General features: G+C 53.4%; 1 protein-coding gene across 2 annotated transcripts in view; it reads left to right on the top strand.

Moving 5' to 3' along the window:
- The first annotated feature begins 260 nt into the window (after positions 1-260).
- Positions 261-22,303, top strand: part of MLLT6 (MLLT6, PHD finger containing) — a 41,206-nt gene continuing 19,163 nt past the window's right edge. Inside the window, exons 1-8 of one of the 2 annotated variants that reach the window (XM_065651083.1) lie at positions 261-372; positions 3,634-3,713; positions 7,234-7,288; positions 8,122-8,231; positions 8,714-8,817; positions 9,497-9,590; positions 10,680-10,787; positions 18,207-18,308. In XM_065651083.1, coding sequence (XP_065507155.1) covers positions 264-372; positions 3,634-3,713; positions 7,234-7,288; positions 8,122-8,231; positions 8,714-8,817; positions 9,497-9,590; positions 10,680-10,787; positions 18,207-18,308 — 762 coding nt within the window. In that variant the 5' untranslated portion in view covers positions 261-263. The remainder of the gene's footprint in view (positions 373-3,633; positions 3,714-7,233; positions 7,289-8,121; positions 8,232-8,713; positions 8,818-9,496; positions 9,591-10,679; positions 10,788-18,206; positions 18,309-22,303) is intronic. The other variant, XM_065651082.1, reaches the window with a different exon arrangement.

Below are 22,303 nucleotides of genomic sequence, written 5' to 3'. Positions count from 1 at the left end.
CGGCGCAGCCATGATTGTATGGGGGGGCTAAGGGGGGGCGCCGCCCCTGTGTGTGTGTGTGTGTGTGTGTGTGTCCCCGTGTCCCCCCCGAGCGCCGCCCGGCTCCGCGCCGCCCTGCCGGGGGGTCGGGCACCCCCGCGCCCCTCGGGGCGGCCGAGTGAAAGGCGGCGGCGGGCGGGAGGGGGGAGAGGAGGAGGAGGAGGAGGAGGGAGGAGTGTGTGCGTAGAGGGAGGCGGGGGGGGGAAGGAAACCCTCATGGAAGTATGAAGGAGATGGTGGGAGGCTGCTGTGTCTGTTCTGATGAGCGGGGCTGGGCGGAGAACCCGCTGGTGTACTGCGACGGGCACGGCTGCAATGTGGCGGTGCACCAAGGTAAGGGACCGGCCCGGCCCCGCCGCCGCCACCGGGGACCCGCCGCCGCTTCCCCCCGCCGGCCGCCCCGGGGAGGCCAGGGGGGTGCGGGGGAGGCGGCGGGGGGAGCGCGGGGAGGGCTTTGTTTTCTCCCTATTGTTCAAAATAACGGTGTCGCCGCTGGCCTGGCTCGCCGGCGGAGCCCGCGCCGGGGGGAGCGCGGTGCGGCGGGGGCCGCGGGGGGAGAGGAGTTGGCCATCGGCTGCCACGGGGGGGGACACGCACCTCCCGGGGGTGCTCGTTAGCGCGGGGCGGGGGGGGCACCCAGGCCCCCCGCCCCCCGGTGCCCCGGGTCGGGAGGGGGGGGCAGCACCGCGGGCGCCCCCGGGGCTCCGGTACCCCGCACATGGCCCCGGGTAACCCCCCCGGGCCGGCTGCCCCCTGCGAGGGCAGGGAGGGAGGGAGGCAGCCCTTCTCCTCCCAGAGATAGGGGCTATTTGCATTTTAAATGACTTGGAGCACGCCCCTAACACACGGCTGGAAAGTTTGTCCTCAGGTCTCCGAACAAAAAAAAAAAAAAAAAAAACCAAAATAAAAAACCCAAATTTGCTTTCGTTCAAATCCAGCAGAAAGGCAGAGTGATTATCCCGGTTGGTTTGTTTTGAATCACACGAAGGTTCCTGGGCTCATCTGGCGTGTCTGGTTTTCCATCTATTATTATCCTCCCCATCCACCAGCACATCTCCCCGGCCAGTCTCGCTCCCGGTGTCTCGGTTCCCGCTCCCGTCTCCAGCTGCGAACGTGTCCAGCGCTGCCCGCCCGGCCGCCGCGGGTCTCTGGGTCTGTAGGTTGGGCTTTGCTTTTGCTCGGCGCACGTTTGGTGTATCCATGCTCACGGCTTGGGTAAGAAGTCACTTACAACCAGGTGACTAAAGGGGAATTTGGATGAGGAAGCCAGGCTGGCCGGGGATTTCTCGTCATTCGAGGCGATGTTTGGGTGTCTCCTGTCATCGAGCAGCCTCTCCGGGGTGGCTCCGAGTGACCCGGCAGCATGGAAGGGCCTCTTTGGACGGACACTTCTTTCTGTTTGCATTTAGCTGGTGTAAGCCTTCCATTCTTCCCGTTATTTATCAAATCACATAGATTTCTTCATCGCTGTCTTTTTTTGGAGGGGGACAAAGGGCATCAGCATCCCTCTCCGAAGATTAATATAAGCACTTGTTTGCTGCCGGGAGTGGTTTCAAACGTGCAATACTTCGATTCTCTTAGGGTGGCTGTTTCTAGGCCCGCAGAGGTCCGGGGGCTGGATGTGTTTGCTGAGGAAGCGGCACCGGGTGTTGTTTGGTAGAGCTGGATCACGTTGGGAAAGTCTCCGAGAGGGCACCGCTTGAGCGTTTGGCAACACAACTGTCTATTTAGGTCTTGTAAGAGTCCTTCAGGATATAATAACTCATAAGGGGCATAGCAGCGTGTAGTGGATGTTCTTCAACCCTCACTTTTTGAAGCCTGCTCGTAAGCTGAGCAGTGGTACGGTGTTTTGGGAGGCTTTTAGTTCTTAAATAGAAACAAACCACTGTAGGGGATCATCTGGGTCATCTTGTGTCATTCTGTGCAGTCGCACACTGGCTCTGGTATCTCTTTGTACTGCTTGAACATCCGCAAAACCAAAGTTACCTTTTGAAATGATCGTACAGTTAAATTAAGAATCCTGTGATTTTTTTTTTTAAGCTTATGTTATAGCTACACATTAGGACCAATTCTTAAAAATATCGGTACTGTTTCTGCGACCACGGTTAGAAATCTTTCCAAAACGTTAGCAAAAACACCTGATTGGAAATGAAGACCCTAATAAGATGGTTAAGAACATACACAAATTGTACTTTCCACTCTGCCTTACTTATGCTCTGCGTTTTTCCTTGTTTTCTTCCTTGTTGGAGCAGCGGGCACAGGAGCTCGCGCTGGCTCCAGCTGAGCGCTCGCTTTGGCGCGGAGCCCGCAGCTAAAGATGGACCCAAGCCGGCTCCTCCGTCCCGGCTTTCATGTCGTTTCTATTTGCTTATGCAGACGCCTTGGCTCATCTTGCAGTCAGCTCTCTGGGTTTAACTCTACAGTTGTGTTCCTTTTCCTGGCCGATGCCAAATAACAGACATTAGAGAGATGGGGAGAACGTCTTGTGGGTGGTGGCCGGTCCGTGCCCCGGTGGACATCGCGGCAGCGCTTCCAGCAGGATATTTTCAGATGCTTTGCCCAACCTAGTTTCAAATGTCTCAAGTGACTGGGATTCTATTCCAACCGCCAGTTCGCATTTGAAGGTGGAATAAGGAAGATATAATTTTTTCTTTCCTAGGAGACTCCTATACCCTTCTCTGAGGTTTGTAGCTTTATTCTTACCTCTATCTTTACCAGCATCTTGTTTTAAACCCACCTGCGTGGTGGTTAAGAGCCCTTTCAGGGTCACGAACGCTTCCTTCGGGACTCACAAAGACCAACCTGCGATGTTTAGAGGGAGAAGGTTGCCGCAGGTGAACAGTTTTCAAGCAACAGTGCCCCATGAGAGAAAGGAGCTGATTGTAAAGAAGTGGAAGCTGCAGGTTGCAGAGGGAGACCCTGGGAGCATCAGCAGAGATGCAGAAGGCAAGAAGGACGCGTGGTAGAGCTGGATAAAACCAGCAGTTTTATTGGCTTGTCAGCTGGAGACTTGTATTAACACAGAGCCCTGGGAGCAGCCCTGAAAATCCCGAGTTCTGCGATCTTGGATGTGTGAAAGGCTGGATGTGACTGACGGACCTCGGGGTGTGCGGGAGAAATTGAAGTTTCGCCTGGTGTCTGTCTGAGTTCTCACAGGGATGATTTCCTTCATGATGCTGAGATTTTAGCTTGGTCCTATTTATGCTTAAGGTGCTTCATAGCCACCCATTTCATATTTAAAGCACTAGTGACACTTGAAAAGTTAAGGGGTAAGAAATCGCTCCGTTTGTGTTTGCTAGGCACAGTGTATGAAGCGCTCCATTCCCACTTAGGCCAGATTTTCATAGGAATTTTTCATATTGGGCATGAGCTTGTTTGAAAACTGGAATAAATGTGTCACACTGCACATCTTGCAAAAGGCTGTCTGCTGGATATGGAAGCTGGAAGGGGAAATAAAGTGTATTATAGGTGTAATTTTTGTCTCAGCTACCCATCTCTGACCGATGGCAGCTCTGGTAAACTTTTATATACACCTGAGAAATTCAACAGCTGATTTAAAGATGGTGACATGAACTCTCTTTGCTTTTCTTCCAGCTTGCTATGGAATTGTCCAGGTTCCTACCGGGCCCTGGTTCTGTCGGAAATGTGAATCTCAAGAGAGAGCCGCCCGGGTGGTGAGTACGGACACGCTTGTGCTTGCACCGAATGGGGCCGTTCGATGCCCTTCGCCGTCCCCTGGCCAAAGTGCTGGAGCCTGATATTTCAGCACTGCTATAGCTTGTTTAGAGCAGAGGAATAATTGTAACAAAGGATTTTATACAATGCTATTAGCCGTTTCAACAAAAATGCTGCCAGAGGTGCTTTTAGGCAAGTTATCAATGTCAATTTTTTTGAGTCTGGAGACATCAACCTTCCAAAAACTAATGGTATGATAAAAGGTGGTTTCCCTGTTGCTTTTTCCATACAAGTCCCCAGAAATTTTTGGAGCAGAGGGATGTTGGCATCACCCGAGATGCTGCTATAATGTCAAAGTTATCATCTGACTGACAGAGGGATTGGCATTCGCATCTCGCAGCAACAGTCTCCTGCATAAAGTCTTCTGAGCTTGTAAAACAGCCGAGAAAATGACAGGAAGCCGGATCAGGGGTTTAGTTTCTGCCGAAGTAGCAGCTTAGCAGTATAGAACGCTTTACGAATGTTCTTAATTAATTCTGGCATTTCCCGGTGAGGCAGGAAGGTGGAAACAATCGGGCCAGGGCTGCCCCTTCGCTCCATCTGTGTGGCAAAGGCATTTGCGCAGTAAAATGGGTTGTGGGTTAATAACACACCAGCTCCTCTGCAGAGCCCGTATCGGATATGGCTGCACCCACCGGCTGTCCATCTTTACATGTTACTTATGCCACGGATGGTGCTTTTGCCGTGCAGAAAATCCACGATAGCTGCCCCCCTTCGCTTCCCTAAAGGTGGATTTAAATGAAGCTTTGGCTTTCCTCAAGTACAAAAGGCCTCGGTCAGCACGAACAGCATTTATTAGTGCCTGCTCTGCCTTCCGAGCTGGGGTAGCTGAAGGTTTTCTGGAGCACCCAGCTGGGGAAGGTGCTGCGGTGAGCTGGGGACCCCGCTCGCTGCAGGACGCGCGTTTAGTCTGTTCCGCAGATGGGCGAAGAACTTGGCCAAGACGAGCGCGCGGGGGACGAGGTATCTGTCCCACGCTTTCCCCGCCGCGTTAACTCATTCTTCCTTGGAAGCCGGAGTGTAAACAACACCAGACTTTCAGACCTGAGCCTCTTTTCCCGCTGTAAGATGCTGCTTTTATGTGCGCTGCAGTAAAGAAGATCAAATGTGGTCTTTGAGCGGTTTGACATCCTGCGGATAGTTTCATAGCAGAGAAAGGAATTTGGGTTTCGTGGGCCTCCTTCCGCCGCTCTCCCAGCCGTGCAGGCAGAGGAGCCTCTTCTGCATTAGCTACAATTCAGTGTAAGCTCCAGAAATACACGTCCACCAAAGTCCTTCTCACCTGTGCTCCTCGCAAGGACCGTAACTTTTCGTTTGCACACTATGCACTTCAAACTGCCTCCGAGGTATCAAAAAAACAATGACCCCGCAGGTGGCTCCTTATTTAAGTCGCCCTCAGTGAAATCTGTTAGACAATGCGTGGTGGGCTCAGTCATGCCGTTCAGCCCCGTGCCATTCAGCCCTGCTCCTGTAATAACTGAACAGCGATAATCTTCCTTCCCAAGCAGAGCCGGGGATGATTTTCTGTCTAAATCCCTCACCTTTTCAGTTGAACACCAGCCGTCCGTAGCAACAGACGCGCAGATGGGTAAATGCTTAAAAAGAATCTCGTTCTTTGATGTAGAGAGCAGCGCGATCAGAGTAAGGGAAATGAGTCAGGTCTTAGGAGATCTGCGCGTGGCTCCGCTGCTGAAACTCTTTGAGTTTGTGCTCCGTGGTCCAGCGAGGCTGGCGGGTCCGACTCGTTCCCTGCATCTCTCTGCGTCTCGCTCTCTCCAGCTGTAAGAAGGGCATTTTCAGCCCGCAGACACTGCCTTGAGGACCTTGAGGGAGAGAGGCTGCTATTTGACGCAAAGCACGCTGACAGCAGCAGCAGGGCGAATTGATATTCGTGTTCCTTTCACAATGACTGTGTGTCAAACTCCTTTGAAAAACAACAATGTTTTTCTTCTCACATCTGCCTTCATAGAAGTATCTTAAAGAGGTTTACAGGCTTTGTCCATAACAAACATATTTATTGGCTAAATATTTATACTTTTGCTTTGAGGATGAGATATGGAGGCATGGGGAATATTACACTCCTTAGGGAGTGCTTTAAAACACGTGTCTCCTGATTTCTGTGTCTCCCCTTTGGAGAGGTGGACTCGGTTCCCTCTTCAGCTTTGGAAAGACCGCAGGAGCCCCAACTTCAGATGGAGTCACTTGGTGGAAGATCCCGGAGTTAGAAGCTCCAGGGGGTCAGGAGCTCTAACCTTACCGCTCACGACTTTGCTTTAAACCAACCAAGCTCTGTTTCCCAGGGTTGAAATAAAAACCCTGGAGACTGCCTCGTTCTATGCGTGTTGAATGAAAGGAAGAGGTACCGCTAAGCCCTGCTCATAACCCCTCTCAGATGCTCAGGTCCCTCAAGGATGCTGAGGATGCTGCTGTGCTTGCAGTAAGCAACCAAAAGCCCATCCACTTTGTAATCAAATTGTCTGGGAAGCCCGGTGAGCTGCAATGGCCAGAGGGCACTCATGTAAGAGATCATGTGAAGGCTTTAGCTGTCATTTAGAGGCAGGGCTATTAAAAGTCTTGTGTGGGGCCGATGGAGCTGTTAACCCCTCTTGTTACAATCAGAGCTCTGCTAATCGCATGGTGGGAGAGCCGCTTTGATCTGAGGGGTGGAGGGGAGAGCGGAGGGGCCTTTTCAAGTGCAAATTTCTTATTACAGTGTCTCAGTTAACCCAGTTCTTATTCTGTCTTGGCTCTGCCAGGCTTTCCGTAGTAATTGTGAGAGCAGCTCTCCAGCCCTCTGGCAGTGAGAAACTCCTGCATCCATCCATCCATCCATCCATCCATTCATCCATCCGTCCATCCGTCCATCCATCCGTCCATCCGTCCATCCATCCATCCATCTGTCCATCCATCCGTATTTCAAACTAAGTCACAGGGAAAGCAAGATGGGCTGCCAACGACAACGGTGCCACTTTTTGCTGGTGGGACGTGGGGGGCACAGCCCCACTGGCCCCCACATCCCACCAGCCAAAACGTCACGACAGCCTCAGCCGCCTCTCGTGAGACTGGAAAAAATATCACAAGAGTAAGAGAGAAGGGAGGAAGGAAAGGGGCAAAGATAGATAATGGCTTCTCTTTATTTGCCTTCTGCTCTCTGAGTCATGGTTTTCAGTTTTACTCCCCAACCACAAAGTCTAAAAGCTTTTTTTAAAAAGCCCCATGAAAGTCAAGGTTCACTTGTAGCCCCGTGGCTCTTGGGCTGAGGCTTTAAATACGTCCCCGTCAGATATCGAGCTGTGTCAGAGTATCTTTTTCTACCCAAACCGCTTTCAGCCCTCCTTCCACTTCCTCTCTTTGAAAGCAGCCCCATCTTTCTTAACCATGCTGTAAATGAATCACCTCTTTTCTGGCCCCGCGGCCCTGGGAGTGAGCTTCAACTTGTCGTTTCTGTTTCGTTTTAAGAGATGCGAACTGTGTCCCCACAAAGATGGAGCCCTGAAACGGACGGACAACGGAGGTGAGTCCCTCTGCGCAGCGCCAAGGCTCGTGTTGGGGGTTGCTTTATAATAATAGAGCATCTTCTTCCAAATGTGTCGTTGCATGGTTTGGTCAGGTGTGTGTGCACAGGCACAAGAAGTGCTGCCACCATGGCACTGCACAGAATTATAGAGCTCAAGTGCTTACAGTGCTCTATGATTCTGTAATCCCAGAGTCTGGTTCTGCCTGTTCAGGTGAATCCATCCTAATTCCAGCTAAATCCTTCCAGTGCAGTAGCCATACCAGTGTGGGTCAGCCCCCAAAGGCTCCTGACCTTCAAACTTTCTCAGTTCTGTCCTGACCAGCTGGAATTCCAACTTATACATCTGATTTGAGAAGTGTCTTGGTGGCTTTAGATTTTAATCTAACTTGGCTTGCTGAAAAAAAGCTGCCTTCAGGTGTTGATAACAGCCAATAAAGGGAGCTTTGTTTCCAGTGGCGCGGGACTGCCCGTCAGACCTGTCCCCTTGGCATCATTTACAGCTTGGATGCTTTTCCTGGGTTTGGTTAAGTCCTCAACTCTGGCTCGCAAGTCCTGAGATGGTGCTTTTGAGGATGACGAGCGTTGCACATTTCTTTTCCTCGGAAAAATCTCTGCTTTCTTATTTAATCTGGAGGTGGTACCTGTCTGTCTTTCACCCACAAAGGATTTGATTCCTAACCGAGTTACAACAAGCAGGATTTCCAATCTAACGCCTTACTCAGGCTGGCTCCCTCCCTGCACTCCCGTGCTTGCCCGCAGCCCTGTCTGGCTTTGAGACTCTTCTGGGTTGCCCCACGTGAATCTCCGCTCTGTCTCGTCCCCTTCCCCAGGGTGGGCGCACGTCGTCTGTGCTTTGTACATCCCAGAGGTGCAGTTCGCCAACGTGCTCACCATGGAGCCCATCGTCCTGCAGTACGTACCCCACGACCGCTTCAACAAGGTAAGGCCACCTCTTTCTCCTGCTGCCCAAGTCTATTTGCGCCGCCTTGACTTTTTGGGGTCATCTTATCCTCCCACATCCCCTGTCGCATTTATTTTAACTTCCAGGTACTCAAATTTCCTTAAATATAACTAAGAAAGTGAATCCCTATTCTCGCAAATAACTTTTTGGTCCTCCATTCTCTCTTCCCCAACCCTTTGCAACTTGAGCAAGCTCCACCTTGGAGCCGCGTGGTGGTTTCTCCACATTTGGATCTGACGCAGTTGTTATTTTGGGAGGAAAGATGCATGAGTTTTGTGCACACCACTGAGAAACAGCCCAGAGCTCTTGTCGCAGGAGGGAGGTGACTGGCCACGGAGTTACGAGTTCTTGGAGGTTTTGCTTCCTGGTGATCAGTGAGGGTGAAGCAGACGTTTTTTCTGCTTCTTTGAGTAAGCACTTTTCCTTTTCTTTTTTTCTTTTTTTCTTTTTTTTTTTGGCAGACCTGCTACATCTGTGAAGAGCAGGGCAGGGAGAGCAAAGCAGCCTCGGGAGCGTGCATGGCCTGCAACCGGCACGGCTGCCGACAGGCGTTCCACGTCACCTGGTGAGCCCCTCAGCGTCACCCCAGGAATCGCCCCAGATTTTAGTTTTGCTGCTACGGCTTTGAGGCCGCTGGGCTGGGGGGTCGGGCTCATCACCCTGGTTTTCTTTTCTGCGAGGGGTGTCGCATCCTTAGGCAGTTTGGTGAGGGGAACTTCCCCCGGGAAGGCTGAGGTTTCACCAGCTGAGGACAGGGCTGGGGATTTCCCTCGGACGGGTGGAATCCAAGACGAGACGAGCTGAGTCACAGCCCAGGAATGTTCCTTCTCCAGCAGAGCACATGCAAGAGCAGCATCTAGATGATGTGGTTTGAAGGGCTGATATGCTCAGTACCCTCACAGCCTGAAAACAGCATTGCTTATCAGCAGAACGGGGAGATTCCCAGCTTCACACGGATTCCTCGCTCGTGATATGTCTTTCGCTGGAATTGTCACTGGTCTCCCCTAAAAAAAACCCAAAAATTGCGAGACAATCTGGTAGAAAAGTACTGACAATTCTGAAGACCTTAACATGAATTTAAAAGAGTCTGAGCGTTTCCCCGCTCCTTGCAAACCGTTTGCCAAGCAGAACAGGAAACTTCAAGACCCTGCCTGGGTATCCTGAACTATTCTTTGCCCTTTGATGGGAAATGTGGTCTGGCTGTACGATTTGCTTTATCCTCCTCCTAATTGCCTGTATTTCAGTGCCCAGATGGCTGGTCTCTTATGTGAAGAGGAAGTCCTAGAAGTCGACAATGTCAAATATTGTGGCTACTGCAAGTACCACTTCAATAAAATGGTGAGTTTCTTCATCCCTGCAATGGATTTTTTTTTTTTTTTTGGTCACATAAAGGCATCGTCTTCATCCTAGATTGCACCTGTGCTCAGAGCAGTAAGAACTGCCACGAAGACGTAAACACGGTTTGCAGCCTGCTTCCCCTTTCGGCCATTCGGAGTCACTTCAGAATAAAGATGAATTTTCATTTTGCGTTTCTCCAGCATCTTTAAACCCATCGTCAAAACTGCAGGTTGAATTTTTCCCATCTGTTTTGGCTCTGGATGGCTGGAGGATTAAGCCCCAGGAAAGGAGAGCAGCCGTGATGTTGGGCGCTCCGGGGGGCCGGGGGAGCTCAGGAGGGTGACCCAGAACTGCCAGAGCCCCTGCCGGGGACAGAGACAGCCCGGAGTCGTGGAGTCAGTCACCGTTGGAGGGATATTTGAGGCAAAGGACTTTCCCCTATTAATTACAGCACCGAGAGGAAAGAGAGGAACCTTTTCCCTGTTCTGCATAATTAGCAGACACCTGCTCTCCCCCCTCCAGCGAAAAGGAAACTGGATCCTCTCACTGCAGCTTTCTGTCTCGGGGGCCTCTGTTGCTGGCGTTTCCCACTTTCCTTCCTGCTCGTCAGTGCTGTCACGTCCAGTGACTGACGCCTCGAGCGTGCCCTCAAAGTCACGCTGGGGACACCTCCGGCGGCCTCAGGACCTGACCCGGGTGGAGGCCTGCGTGGAGTTTACCGACGCTGTTCGGTCCTGGTTTGTCGAAGCGACGTTGCTGCTCCGTTTTAGCCTGTTCTTCACAGGACGGTCTCCCAGCAGCTGTGCTTCTCTTCTGACAAGAGGCGCACGGCCCGCCAGGAGCGCGGTGTGGGGAGTTAGATCCGCGTGTTTGTAGGCCCGCTGGCACTTACCCGCTGGGCCCCCCGCCTTAGGAACCAGACTGGGCAGCTGGTACAAAAAGAGTTTGGTCCTGCATGTGGTAGACAAGCCGTCTCCTATAACTTTGCTCACCGGAACAGTGAGCGCTGGACTCTCTAACACTGTTTCCTCTCTCTTTTTCTTTTTTCCCCTGTTGTGCACGGCCTCTCCCCTTCCCCACTTACCTCAGAAGACCTCGCGTCACTCTGGAGGTGGCTCCTTCATCGCTGGAAGGAGGAGTCGGTCCACGTCCCCTGCTCAGGAGAAGCATGTGTCCCACCACGAGAGGCCAAAGAAGGTAAGATCTGCACAGTTTGTCAGTCCGGAGAGCCGAGTGGGGCGGAGGCGAGAAGGGGAAGGGCGTGCAGAGCGTCGCTGGCTCCTCGGCTGAGCCCTGACGCTGTCGAGCTGCACGGAGATCTGAACAGCGGCTGCGTTTTTAAACGGGCCTCGAGAAACGCGTGTGCAGATAGAGCTACTGGGCTGATCTGCGTGGAGATAGTCAGGGCTGTGGATTTAAATGCAGCAGCTCGAGAATGTAAACTGGAGGTCGTTGTCCTCAGATCCCAGAGTCCAAGTTTTGAAGGACAAAAAGGCACTGATTTAGCAATCTGCATTGTGGCAAGAATTAACTGCAGGCAAGAACAGTAATTCATAAAAACTAGGTAGTCCTTTGTTAGGCAGATTAACCAGCCATGGCGATTCCACCTGCTTCGAGTCTACCTATGAAAACAGTTTATCTCCATTAAACAATTATTTAGAAGAACATTGCATGCCAGATCTGACTGGTGTGATAGTTACTTATCTAACTCTGCTGGTTAAGATGTACTGAACAAAAGCGCTGCAGTGTTACAGGGCATGTTAACAGCACACTAAGGTTCATAATTAACCAACTGACTCATGTGACGAATGTTCATATTTCAAGGAAAAGCAGCAGTGAATGCGTAAGGCAGAATCCAGCAGACTCCTTCTGGAAGGGTCTGTATCAAAAGAAGTGAGAAGGCCAGAGGCTTGTGAGCTATTTGTTATTTATCTCAATAAATAGCCCTAAAAGGCAGGATGTGCGGTTTTTGATGATTCAGGTTCTAAGGCAAGTGGCAGCAGCAGCAGCAATCTTCCTTACCCCCGATGGATAGAGCTTTTGCAGGATCAAGAATCCAGAACACAGTACTATCCAAAGCAGGGGGCAGGATCTGAAGCAGAAATAACTTATACAGGGATACTTTCAATGTGGTGAGAAAATTTGTAACACTTTATGGGCCATATCCTGGTTTTTGTTAGCAGAAATCCAGAGTTACTCTACGAAGCAATCTCTGGATATATTCCACTATAGTCAAAACCCAAATTTACCTTGTTGTGTAAACGCAATTGGTGATACCCCCACCGATTGCAGGACCCATCTTGTAAGTCCTGCCATAGGCGCCTGGCTGTTTACTCCTTTTTCGTTCATTTTTATCGTGTTGCAGTGGGCGCCCTCGCAATGCCTAAGCAATTTTGAGTGGCAATGATAGCGACCCACATGCAGAAACAGCCCGGTGACACGGCGGTGGGTTATGTGGCCCGAGGCTGCTGGATCTCAGCCCAGTCTCCAGGGGACAAGGGCATCCAGGCTCTCCAAAGCAGGACGGCCACCGGTTAATTCCGACTGACGCCCTCCTGACGTGCCCAGCCGCAAATGCTGCGGGCAGGAAAGCCATCTCCTTTATTTACTGAGGTTATCCCGCAATATCCAGCTTGAAACGCTGCCCACCGCATCCCTTACGCGTTTGGGGAGCTTGTCCAAACCATAGCCGGTACGTGGGCAAACAAGGCAAACCTCGCTTGCAAAGCGGTGCCGGCTCCGCCGCCAGCACCGAGGCTGTAAATTCGCTGCTGCCGACAAGGCTGAAGCGTCCGGGGAGTATTTGCTCCTCTTGTGTGTTCAGCTGCCGCGAGGAGAGGAGGAGGAGGAGGGAGAAGGAGCATCTGTGCGCGGCCGGGGAGCGGGCGCTTGGCACGAGGTGAAGGGCTGTGCTGGAACGTGCTATTTTTAGGCAACGCGCGGGGAGTGAGGGTGGGGGAGAGGGCAGGGTCGGGGTGATTGATGGCGGCTTTGGAGAGCTCGGCTGTAATTATAATTGACAGGCGTGGGGGGACCGGCCGAGGGTTTTTCTCTATTTGCACAGCTTTTGGTGGCAGGGCTGGGAGCGCTGTCACGTGCTGGCAGGTAGGAGCAGGGGAGGTTTTGCTTCCCGGCTTTGCTTGGAAAGCAGGTCAGCGCCGGGGGAAAGCAAAAACAGGAGGAATATGGATTTATTTATAGGCTTCTCAGCGGCGCTTGCTGCTATTGTTAGCCCCGGGTTCGTCGCGGACGTGCAGACTCCGTCTCGCTGCTGCCTCGCGGCTCTTCCCCGCCCGATGGCTCCCGGGGTTTGTGAGCAGAGATCCCACGGAGGCCCCGTCCAGGGCCGGGACCGCTCGGCGCGAGTGCAAAATCACCTCTTGCCGCTTAGAGAGGGTGCAGAAAGGGGCACGAGGCGGTGCAAAGCGGCTGGGACGGGCAGGGGAGGACGGCGCTCCCGGGGGCGTTGGGTGGTTTAGGGGTCCAGGAGCGGGTGTGAAGGGCAGGGAGCAAGGACGGGGTGTGGGAACACGGACCTTTGGAAGGGCGAACACCCTGAGAGGGGGTTGGACCATTCATTCCCACACGGTTTTGGAGTACGTGACCGGCAGCGCATGATCTAATCGCACGTGTTTCGGGGGAACGGGGCGGGCGGCTGTGCTGACCTGGAGCAGAACAGCTTTTCCCCGAGCCCGGCCAGCTGTGCAGCGCCTGGTCCTGTCTCCCCAGAGCCGGGGGCGATGCAGAGGAGCCCATCGCTCGGCGATGGAGCGAAGCGTGTCCCTGGGTCCCCGGATGCAGGTGCTCGTGGCTCTGTGCTCCAGAAGGAGCTCCCCGCGCAGGGCTGGGGCTGTTCGCTTAGGATTTAAGGAGGAAAACTCTGAGTTAACGACTGAGTGGCGCAGGCTTCAGCAAGACAGCAAAAACTGGAGATTTGGACTCCGAAGCCCTGCTGTAAAACAGTTCAGCATCTCTGAAGAGTCTTGTTCTCTGCGGAACAAGGGACAATTGTGATGTGGGGCTGCAAGGCAGCGTTGGCAACCCCCGCCTCCTCCAGGCACAAATGATACCAGCCCAAGAATTTCCTTCTGTGCTGTCCTGAAAATGGGAAAGCTCCAGGCTTTGGGTTTTCCTCAGAACACAGAGGACTCAGCAAAACCAGCCCTATTTATTTCTTCGGGGTTGGTATTGCAGTGTGCCTGCTCTACCCTGTGGGTTTGTTTGTTTTAAAAAAAGAGAGAAGAAAGCAAGAAAGAAAACAATAGCTAAATACCAAGAAAATGCTGGATGACGCACAGGGGTTGAATGAAGTACAGATGTTCTGTCACCTATATTGTCTGCTTGAAACGCGCAGAAAAATAAAATTACCATGCTCCATGGAATGAAATTTGTCACACCGGGAGCAGACGGGAGCACACGCGCTACAACATTTTTAGCCACATACCCCATGGGGGGAGACGCTCGTCCAGTGTTATTCTTAGCGAACACCTGGAACCCATAAGCGAAATCTGGGCACTTTTAATTTGGATATGGGACGTTGTTTGGAGAGGAACGGTCCCTGCCCCGTGACACAGGAAAAGAGGCACTTGGAGCAAATAAGCCCTACTGGAGTTATTCCTAAGGTTTGGGAAGTTGTACTGGGCTCAAATCTAAACCCAACAGCTCTGCGAGGGGCTTTGCGTTTGCAGTTGAGTTGGTGAGAGGTCTGGCTCTTGGAGTTTTGTGTCCACGCAGGCACCAAAGGGCAACGTGGAATTTGTTTTTGTCAAGTGGGATGCAGGTGGCTGGCGTAAGACCAGCACAGGGTTTTTTTTGGCAGGGGTATCGAATCTCAGTCTCCTCTGATGTAGCTGTAGAAGCCTTGTTTTATAGCATCCTTGACCAGCTTTCAGTGACCTCTCTTTATCTGGGTGTTTAACCGCCCTCGGCAAATCCTTCCATTAGCAGGGGGTGCAGCAATAATTGGAGAGCACGCAAAGCCCCGCGAGGGCTGGACGTGGGTGCTGGTGTAAAAACGCTAATGCACTCAGACTGCATCTCAAGGCAAACCCACAAAATCCCCAGGATGGCCCCGGTACGAGGTGCTGAGCGTCCCTTTGCCTTCCTCCCCGCTGCGGCTGCCGTGGCTGCAGCCCGGAGCCGCTTCTCCTCCTCCGAGTTCAGAGAGCCTGGGAAAGAGGGGAGGGAGCAGCAGAGCCCGCTTGGCTCTTCCCAGCCTTCCTCTCCCTCCTTCCCCTGCCCAAGCTCCTTTTAATGGCCCCATTGCCGGTGTCCAGCAGATGAGGAGAAGGGGGCTCGGGGAAGGGGAGGTGGCGATGGGGGGAGCCGCGGAACAACCCTTTTTGGCAGCGAGAAAGCCCCGTTGCGTTGCTCTGGCGCTGGGGAGCTGGAAGGGCGATGGTGTCTCCGGCATGCCCCCCGCGCCGCGGCCGGGCCCGCTCCGTGCCCACGTGCCGAGGCCGCGCCGCTCGCTCCGCCATGGCGAGGGTTGGTTCTCCGTGAAGGCGGCGGCGGGGGGCAGGTCCCCGGGCCCTGCTCGCCCAGCCTGCTGCGGGGAGCACCGGCTGCAAGGTACGGCTCGTGGGACGAGGGCGCTCAATGGGTTCCTGCTCTCCCAGCGCACCCACCCTCCCTCCTCCTCCTCCTGCTTCATGGCACCGCCAGCCAGGTCTGGGCTGTTGGCTGGGAAGTTTCCGGGGAGGAGGGTTTGCAGAGGAGAAAACAAAGCGCCGGGCACAGAAAAGGCAGGTGGGGACAGCGCCGCCTCCTCCACCCCTCGTCCTCCCCTCCCTTTGCGCCCTGCGGCTCTTGCAAGAAGCTTTTGGAGTTTTCTGGTTCCTGGAGGGAACCCACATGTTCCAAAGCTTCTGGCGCAAGCCGGGGGACACCCTGGGTTGTCAGGGCAAGAGAGCCAGGAGTGATCGAGCACCGTGACCGTCCCAGTGCCGGCGGAACCTTCGCACCGGCGCCTTGGTCCAGGGACAGCCCGGCACGTCTGCAAAGTGTCCGTGGGGTGACGGAGTTAATCGTCCTGCTTGTTCGACACAGGGCACTGCATCTCTCCAGTGGCGCTGAAGAAGGTGTCAGATCCTGCTGCCTTTCCGAGTACCCTAGAGTATAACTGGAGGGTGGGAGATGGGTGATGCCGGGTGTGCAAAGGCAGCAAACACCCGACTGTGCAAAGCCCAAGGGCTGCAGCCCAAAGAGCTCCTGGGTCCTGGGGGTTTCTGCTCAGCCCAAGCAGGAGTGACCCAGAGGAGGTTGGGGGGACAAGGACAAGTGCTTGGTGAGCAGGACGGAGGAGCAAGGGACACCCAGAAATGCCATGGAGCCCCTCAGCGGGCTGCGGTGGTTCTGGTTTCGGTGCGAGTCCTTTGAGCAGAGCACGAAAACTCTGCGGGACAGATTTTCTCAGTAGTTTGGGCGCAGTTGCTCAGCACATGTAGTCGGGGCCAGATCTTCAAAAGAGCTTGATACCCAGGGTTTAGCGTTTTGGAAAACCTGACCATTTATTCAAGTGTCTAAATGGGAGCCGAGGCATTCCAGAAATCTGGTCCCTATTGTGCAGGCTGGGTTCTTGCTGAATATCTACATGTGTCCGCACTCCTACATAGACCCAGAGCACTGCTCAGCTCGCTGGCGTAGAGGAGGATTTTCAGACAGGAGACAGCCAGGATTTTGAAGCTGGGGAATGCGAGTTTGGTGGCTGCCATCACAATGAAACCGTGGGAGGTTTTCACAGTTCCCCGCGGTGACAATCAGGACGTTTCTGCTTTTCCCCACGCGCATGCACGTGTGTTTGTGTGTATGTAGGTGTGTAGGTTCATTGTCATTAGCCAGAATGGCTTGGCTCTGCCTTGTCTCGCCCATGAGCTATAAAATTAAATCATTACAGCGCTGTCTCGCTGGCATTTGCAGCTTTGTATCTTATTCCCTTCTGTTGCAACTTCATGATCGAAATGCATTTGGAATTGAGGGTCTCAAAAAGAGAGAGTAGGCTGTGAGCTATTCCGAAAGTTTCTGCAGTTCTTTGGCAAAACGTATCGTGATGAGGTGTCTGGCTCCTGTTTCCCATTTCTGGCTTCCGTGATGGCACTGGCAGCATCTGCACGTGGGGTGGGGAGCCCTGACTTTCCTTCCTGAATTTTTGGACGACTTGCTGTGAAATCTTAGCAAGTTCTCCCATCCCTTGTGCCCCGGTTTCCCCATTTGTGAAATGAGATGTAGATATTAAAAACCTCTCTTCAGCTTGTTGAAACCCTCTGCTGTGTGCTATTAAGCGGGTGCAAATTTTTACTGCTACTGGGATAATGAACACGGGTGTGCACGTGGTCTGTGACGAGCTGCTTAACTAACTGGGCCACGGTTTCCTCATCTTCCCGTCCTAGAAGACCCGTGAGACTTAGACAGAGTTTATAGCACGAGAAGCCCCCAAGTATTTAAAACATTACGAGATTCACTGAAGATGTAATTTTAATTTGTGTTTCGGCACTTGGTAGAAATCACATTTTCAAGCTTTCCTTGTTCACTGCCAAAGCTGGAAATGTGTATTAAAGAGGAAAAAAAAAAGAAAACAGACGTTCTTGTAAAATACTGTAGCTCTAGGGATGGTGGCTTTAACAGATCTGCCAAACGCCAGGAGTCTGGTGATAAAACGATGGATATTGGCAGTGCTGGCTGGGTGCTCAGCAAGTGCGGTGAAGCTCTTGGCTGGATGCGCCTCCTGTTTTCACCAGCTCATCCCAGCGAAAGCTGCCGTGGCATCCGGGCAGGTTGGCGCTGGCTGCTGCAGCACGGGCCTCCTTTCCATGAAAATTCAGCCAAACCCATGCTGGAAGGTGCCGATTTCTGCAGCACTTTTGCTTCGCCGCTTCTTCGCTTCGTGCTTGTCTTCTCCAGCCTTTTCCTTCCGCCCTCTCCCTCCTCCTGCCCTCTTTTTTTCCCGTTTAGCGTATTGTTTCCTAACCTAATTGTTCCACTCTCTCCTCCCCGAAAACACAGTGGAGCTCTCGTATTTGCTGCGGTTGCATCTTCCCCTGACAGCATCCCAACTTCGGCAGCTGGAGCCTCAGGGCTTTGCCTGCGCGAGGAAACAATCGGCGTCTTTCGGGGGAATCAAACGAATTTCGATGTGACCCTTCGGTTCTGAACGTACCTTTGGTCCAGACCGAGGACTTCAGCTCCTAGAATAAAACCCCCGCGTAAGGGGTTGGTACCACCGCACAGGGTGGATCTGAGAAACCCTTGAAGAAGGTAGAGAGCGCAGAGTCCCTCTGGGGAAACAGCAAGAGGAAAGGTCAGGTTTCTTGAAATCAGCCAGAGCTTGTGAAGTCCTTCCCTATCGTCTTACCGTCAACTGATTTGGGGGCTTCTGTTGATCTGATGCGCTCCAGATGTTGGCTGCAGCTGGGGCAGAGATAGTGGGACGCTCCCAGCCAGAAGCTGGGATGTGGGGGAAGGATAGTGGGCTCGTGTGGCTGGGTGGAGAAGGAAAGAGGAATATGAAGTGTATGGTTGTAAATCCACCCCTACACACCCTCCTTTCTTTTCCCTTACAACCGCTTTTCTCAGCAGAGAAGAAGTTTGCCTTCCAGTGCTCTCTGATTTCTTTTGCAGAGTCGGAAGGACAAGGAAAGACCTAAACAGAAGCACAAAAAACGGCCGGAGTCTCCCAGCAGCCTTACCCCATCCTCGGTGCCCGTCGCTGCTGCGGAGAAGGTACCGAACCCCCGGGAATGGGGGGAATGCGGGTGGGGAGGGAGGGAAGAGGCGAACCGTCCACTGAGGCTCTCCTGGGAGGTGGGGAGGAGGGTGCAGAAGAGCAGAGAAAGGGCTTTTGCCCGTTGATTTTGGTTCCCGATCCATCACATTCTCACCCTCTCTGCCCGACGCCCCACCTCGATGCCCACCTTGGGAATTGAGCGCGGCAGCTGTTCTTGGTTTCTGTCATGACGGCACCATCGTGGAGCGCAACTCCCAGGCGACTGAGCTGTAAGTGCCAGCCTGTTCTGCAGCAGATGTTCAGATCTGGAGCTCTCGCGGAACAGATAAATATCCGCGCTTTGGCCTTTTCTGCTGCCACATCATAAACAGCTCAGGCAGGTGGATAAGCAAGGCAAGGCTTGTGGGAGGAGGTGTTATCCTTTATTAGACAAACCGATGTAGCTGAGGGAAAAAAAACCAAAACAATCTTAGAAGCACATAAGATCTTCCAGGTGCATAATAGAGGTAGCTTTTCTGTGTGAGACAATAGGAAGTTGATTTCTATTTAATTCCTCCATTTCAGGGAAATTCAGGCAGAGGGCACAGGGTGGTGGCCTGTTTTGCTCCTGAGGTGCAGAGACACTTCAGTTCCCTGCTGGGAAAATGTCATAGGATGTCCTGAATTTCGCTCTTGTGAGTTTGTCTTCTCAGTGCCCGGGGCCGGTGGGGCACAGTCAGGATATCAGTGTATTTCTGCTAATTCGCTGCTGAAATCGTGCTGCTGACATTGACTCCTGCACCTGGCTGTAAACCGGGACAGCCCTGAGCTTTCTGTAATCTGTGCCACCTCCGAGCTCCAGCGACGCGGAATGCACACGGTGGAACTTGCCTGGGGCTGGTGTGCAACGAGTTGAAGGCGAAGTTCTCAAGTTCTCGGTTCTTCAGGGTCAGGGAACAGGGAGGTTACTGCAGCGCCCGGACCTTTGCAGTCGTGCTCTGCTCTCTGTCGCGGGAATGTAAATTAACGCGATTCCTCAGCGGGGCTGCTCTGCTGTAAGTGAGAGCAGGACCAGGGCCAAGCTCCTGCTAGAACAAACAAAACAGCTTGTCTCAGGAATGTCCTTTTGTGCGCAAAAATGCTACTTGGAAAGGCTTGGGTGTCCTTTCCGCGGCAGGACGGTTTTGAGAAGATGGCAGTTCCCGGGCTGGCAGCGTCGGCGTGCGGGGAGCGCCGCAGGGGCGGCGAAAGCTCCTGCCGGTCGGCACGGGGTCGCTTTGGGTTAGGACCGAAGAGGATTTTCTGCGTCGTGCGTGGGGCCAAGGCCGGAAGCAGGAGGAGGTGGACGTCAGAGCTGCGACCGCAAAGCGGCTCTCGCGGTTCTGAGGAGCAGCCCCCGCGCTGCCATCGCTCCCCATTCACCTGTGCTCGAGTTGGGGCAGCTCAGCTCCGGCTTTGGGGAGCAGCGGATTCGCCCAGTTAACAGAGCCGTCAGGAACCCGTGGCCTAAGGAGATTATTTTCAAGCTGCACTGAAATCCAAGCCCTGAGCCTGGGCCAGCCAGCGTGGTTGTCAGACAATTACCCACTGTCTCCTCCGGAGCCCTGCCAGACCTTTAGAAATGACGGAGGGAAGGGTGCAATTCAGTTTTACAGGCAGCTTTCAACTCTTTGTAAGCTGAAAATCAGGAGATCCTAATTACTGTAGCTGTACTTGAGTGATGGGGTTTTAGTGTTTCCCTAGGGAGTTATTTTTAATCCTCATAACAGAGAGTGTATTTCCCTTGCTTTTTTTTTTTTTTTTGTGCATAGGTTCCAAAGTATTGTTTAAACTCTGTTACCAAAGGTATTAACCCCAGATCCAATGTAAGGGCTGCGCCAACCCTGCGCAAACCCCTCGGGGTGGTTGTACGAGGCTTTCTGGATAGTTGCACCAGTGTAACATCGCACGGGTTAGAATAATGAAAAACCTTGAGACTCGTTAATGTAGCACGTCCAAACAGGTTCCCTCTTGGAAGTCAAAATCCTCGTTGGTCTTTCTGGGTCTTAGATTAGGACAGCTCATCCCAGCAGTGGAACTGTGTTTCGTTGCTTTGGAGGAGCAGTGGTACATCCCCATTTCTTGTTCCCTCAGACAGCCTGGCCTCTGGGCTCGCATTTTTCTTTAATTTTGCCATCCAGATTTATTTTTCAGTTCCAATTTTCACCTAATATGTCGTCCACCCTCTGCTCCCCTCTTGAACCGTTTAGTTGTGAAGAAGATCCTTTGATGTGGTTTCAGTCTTCCTCTTGAAATCGATTGCGCTAGACCTCTGACTTCTGCCAGATTTCTGAAAACATCTTGGCGAGTGCTTCCCCGCGTCTTCTAGGAACCTAAACACCATTAATATGTGACACTTGGACTCCACCAGGTCCCCGTGTCCTGTCTGCAGTGACGATCTCTCGCCGCCTCACCCTGGTTTGGGGGATAAACACACCAAACACAGAGCGGCGTGGCCTCGGCTCTGTCTACACCGGAAAGTGGAACTAGGGCGTGAATTCACAGCATGCAAACGACTCTTCATAACACCTTCTGAGCTCTGAAAAGCCTTTAGGCGATGGATTTTCACGGCTCACAAAGAGGGGCAGGAGACCTTGCCCGTGGGGGACAGGAATGTCCCTTCCCGAGGGCACACGGAGCAGCTGAGCTGCTGGAAATACCCCCGTGGTGCTCCGGGGCTGGAATTTTGGGATGGATTTGGCGGCGGAGGGGTTGTAGAGAGTGGGTTTGTGCTGGGTGCAAGCTCTCGTTCATCGCGCTGGCTCCTTGCAGCTCCTACAGCCTTTCTGGGGAGCAGGAAGGAGGCAGAAAACATCCCCTCTGGGTAATAGTTTCTGGCTGTAATAGTTTCTGGCTATTTCATGTGGTTTATCCGAAAATGCTGCCGACTAGTAACGCTTTTGAACAGCCTGTTGGAAACACGGCATCCGTGGAGCGGCCTGGGGGTTTCTCGCCGGGGGGGAGCGTTGAGTCTCACCAGTCAGTTTTGTGAGCCGGGGCTGTGCTCACACCCCCCAGACAAATTCGGGAGGCAGCTCCTGTGCTCAGGACGTCCCCGTGCAGCCGGTGCCTGGTTCCGGCGATGCTCAGCGATCAGCCCAGCAGCGACGCCGCTTCCCTCGCCCTGCGGACGCCGCCGGGAGCCGTCCTGCCGCTCGCCGCTGCACTTGCAGCAAACCCGCGGGCTCGCGAGCCGCCCCAGCTGCCTCCTCCTGCCAGCTGCAGACACCGCCAGCACTTGTTGACACGCACGCACACATGCTGCGTGTTTCGGGCTGCAACATCTGGCTCGCTCCGGGGTTTGTGATGGATGCCAAGGGCTCCCCACACCCCCCCGTCCCGGTCAGGTGCTGGAGAGGGAGCGCAGCAGGGCAAAGAACACACATAGCAGGGAGACTTTCCAGGTTTCCCGCTGTTATTTGAGCTCTCGGCGTCGACCGAGGAGCGGCCGGGAGCTGACGGATCCTGGGAACCTCTGCGCTGTGCCTGGCTCGGGCAAATTCAAAACGGGGCAGGGGCTTGAGGGGGGAAGGATGGTGATTACCCCTGCAAATCAAAGCATGTCGCAGCACAGATATTTGCGGTAAGAATCCCTGAACCTTTTAGCATTGCTTGTCCTGACGTGAGGGGGAATTCACTGGTGACACCAGGGACTTGAAAAAGTGTTCAGCCCATCTGTGTCTGCTGTCCCCAGCCGCCCAGGACAGCGGCGCCGTGCTGCTGATCCTGCGGTAAAGGCTGCGGTGGCTCAGACACAGATGCTGCAGCTTTTACAAGCACTCGGGCCCTGATGGAGACTGGTCTGAGCTGGCGATCCGGCCTGGAAAGGCAGCGGATACCTCCACCCTGCCTGGGCGGCTGCTCCAGCATCTCGCCCTGGGCTGGAGCAGCTGCGGCTCTCGGCGCATTGTCCTCCGTGTCCTCCCTGCGTCCCCTCGCCAGTAGTTTAATCCAGGGCAAAGCCGCTCTGCGA

This window comes from Caloenas nicobarica, chromosome 24 (genome assembly GCF_036013445.1).
Source record: "Caloenas nicobarica isolate bCalNic1 chromosome 24, bCalNic1.hap1, whole genome shotgun sequence".
Classification (NCBI taxonomy): Eukaryota; Metazoa; Chordata; class Aves; order Columbiformes; family Columbidae; genus Caloenas; species Caloenas nicobarica.
The sequence above is the reverse complement of the archived record's forward strand: the minus strand, read 5'-3'. Positions and strand labels throughout refer to the sequence as shown.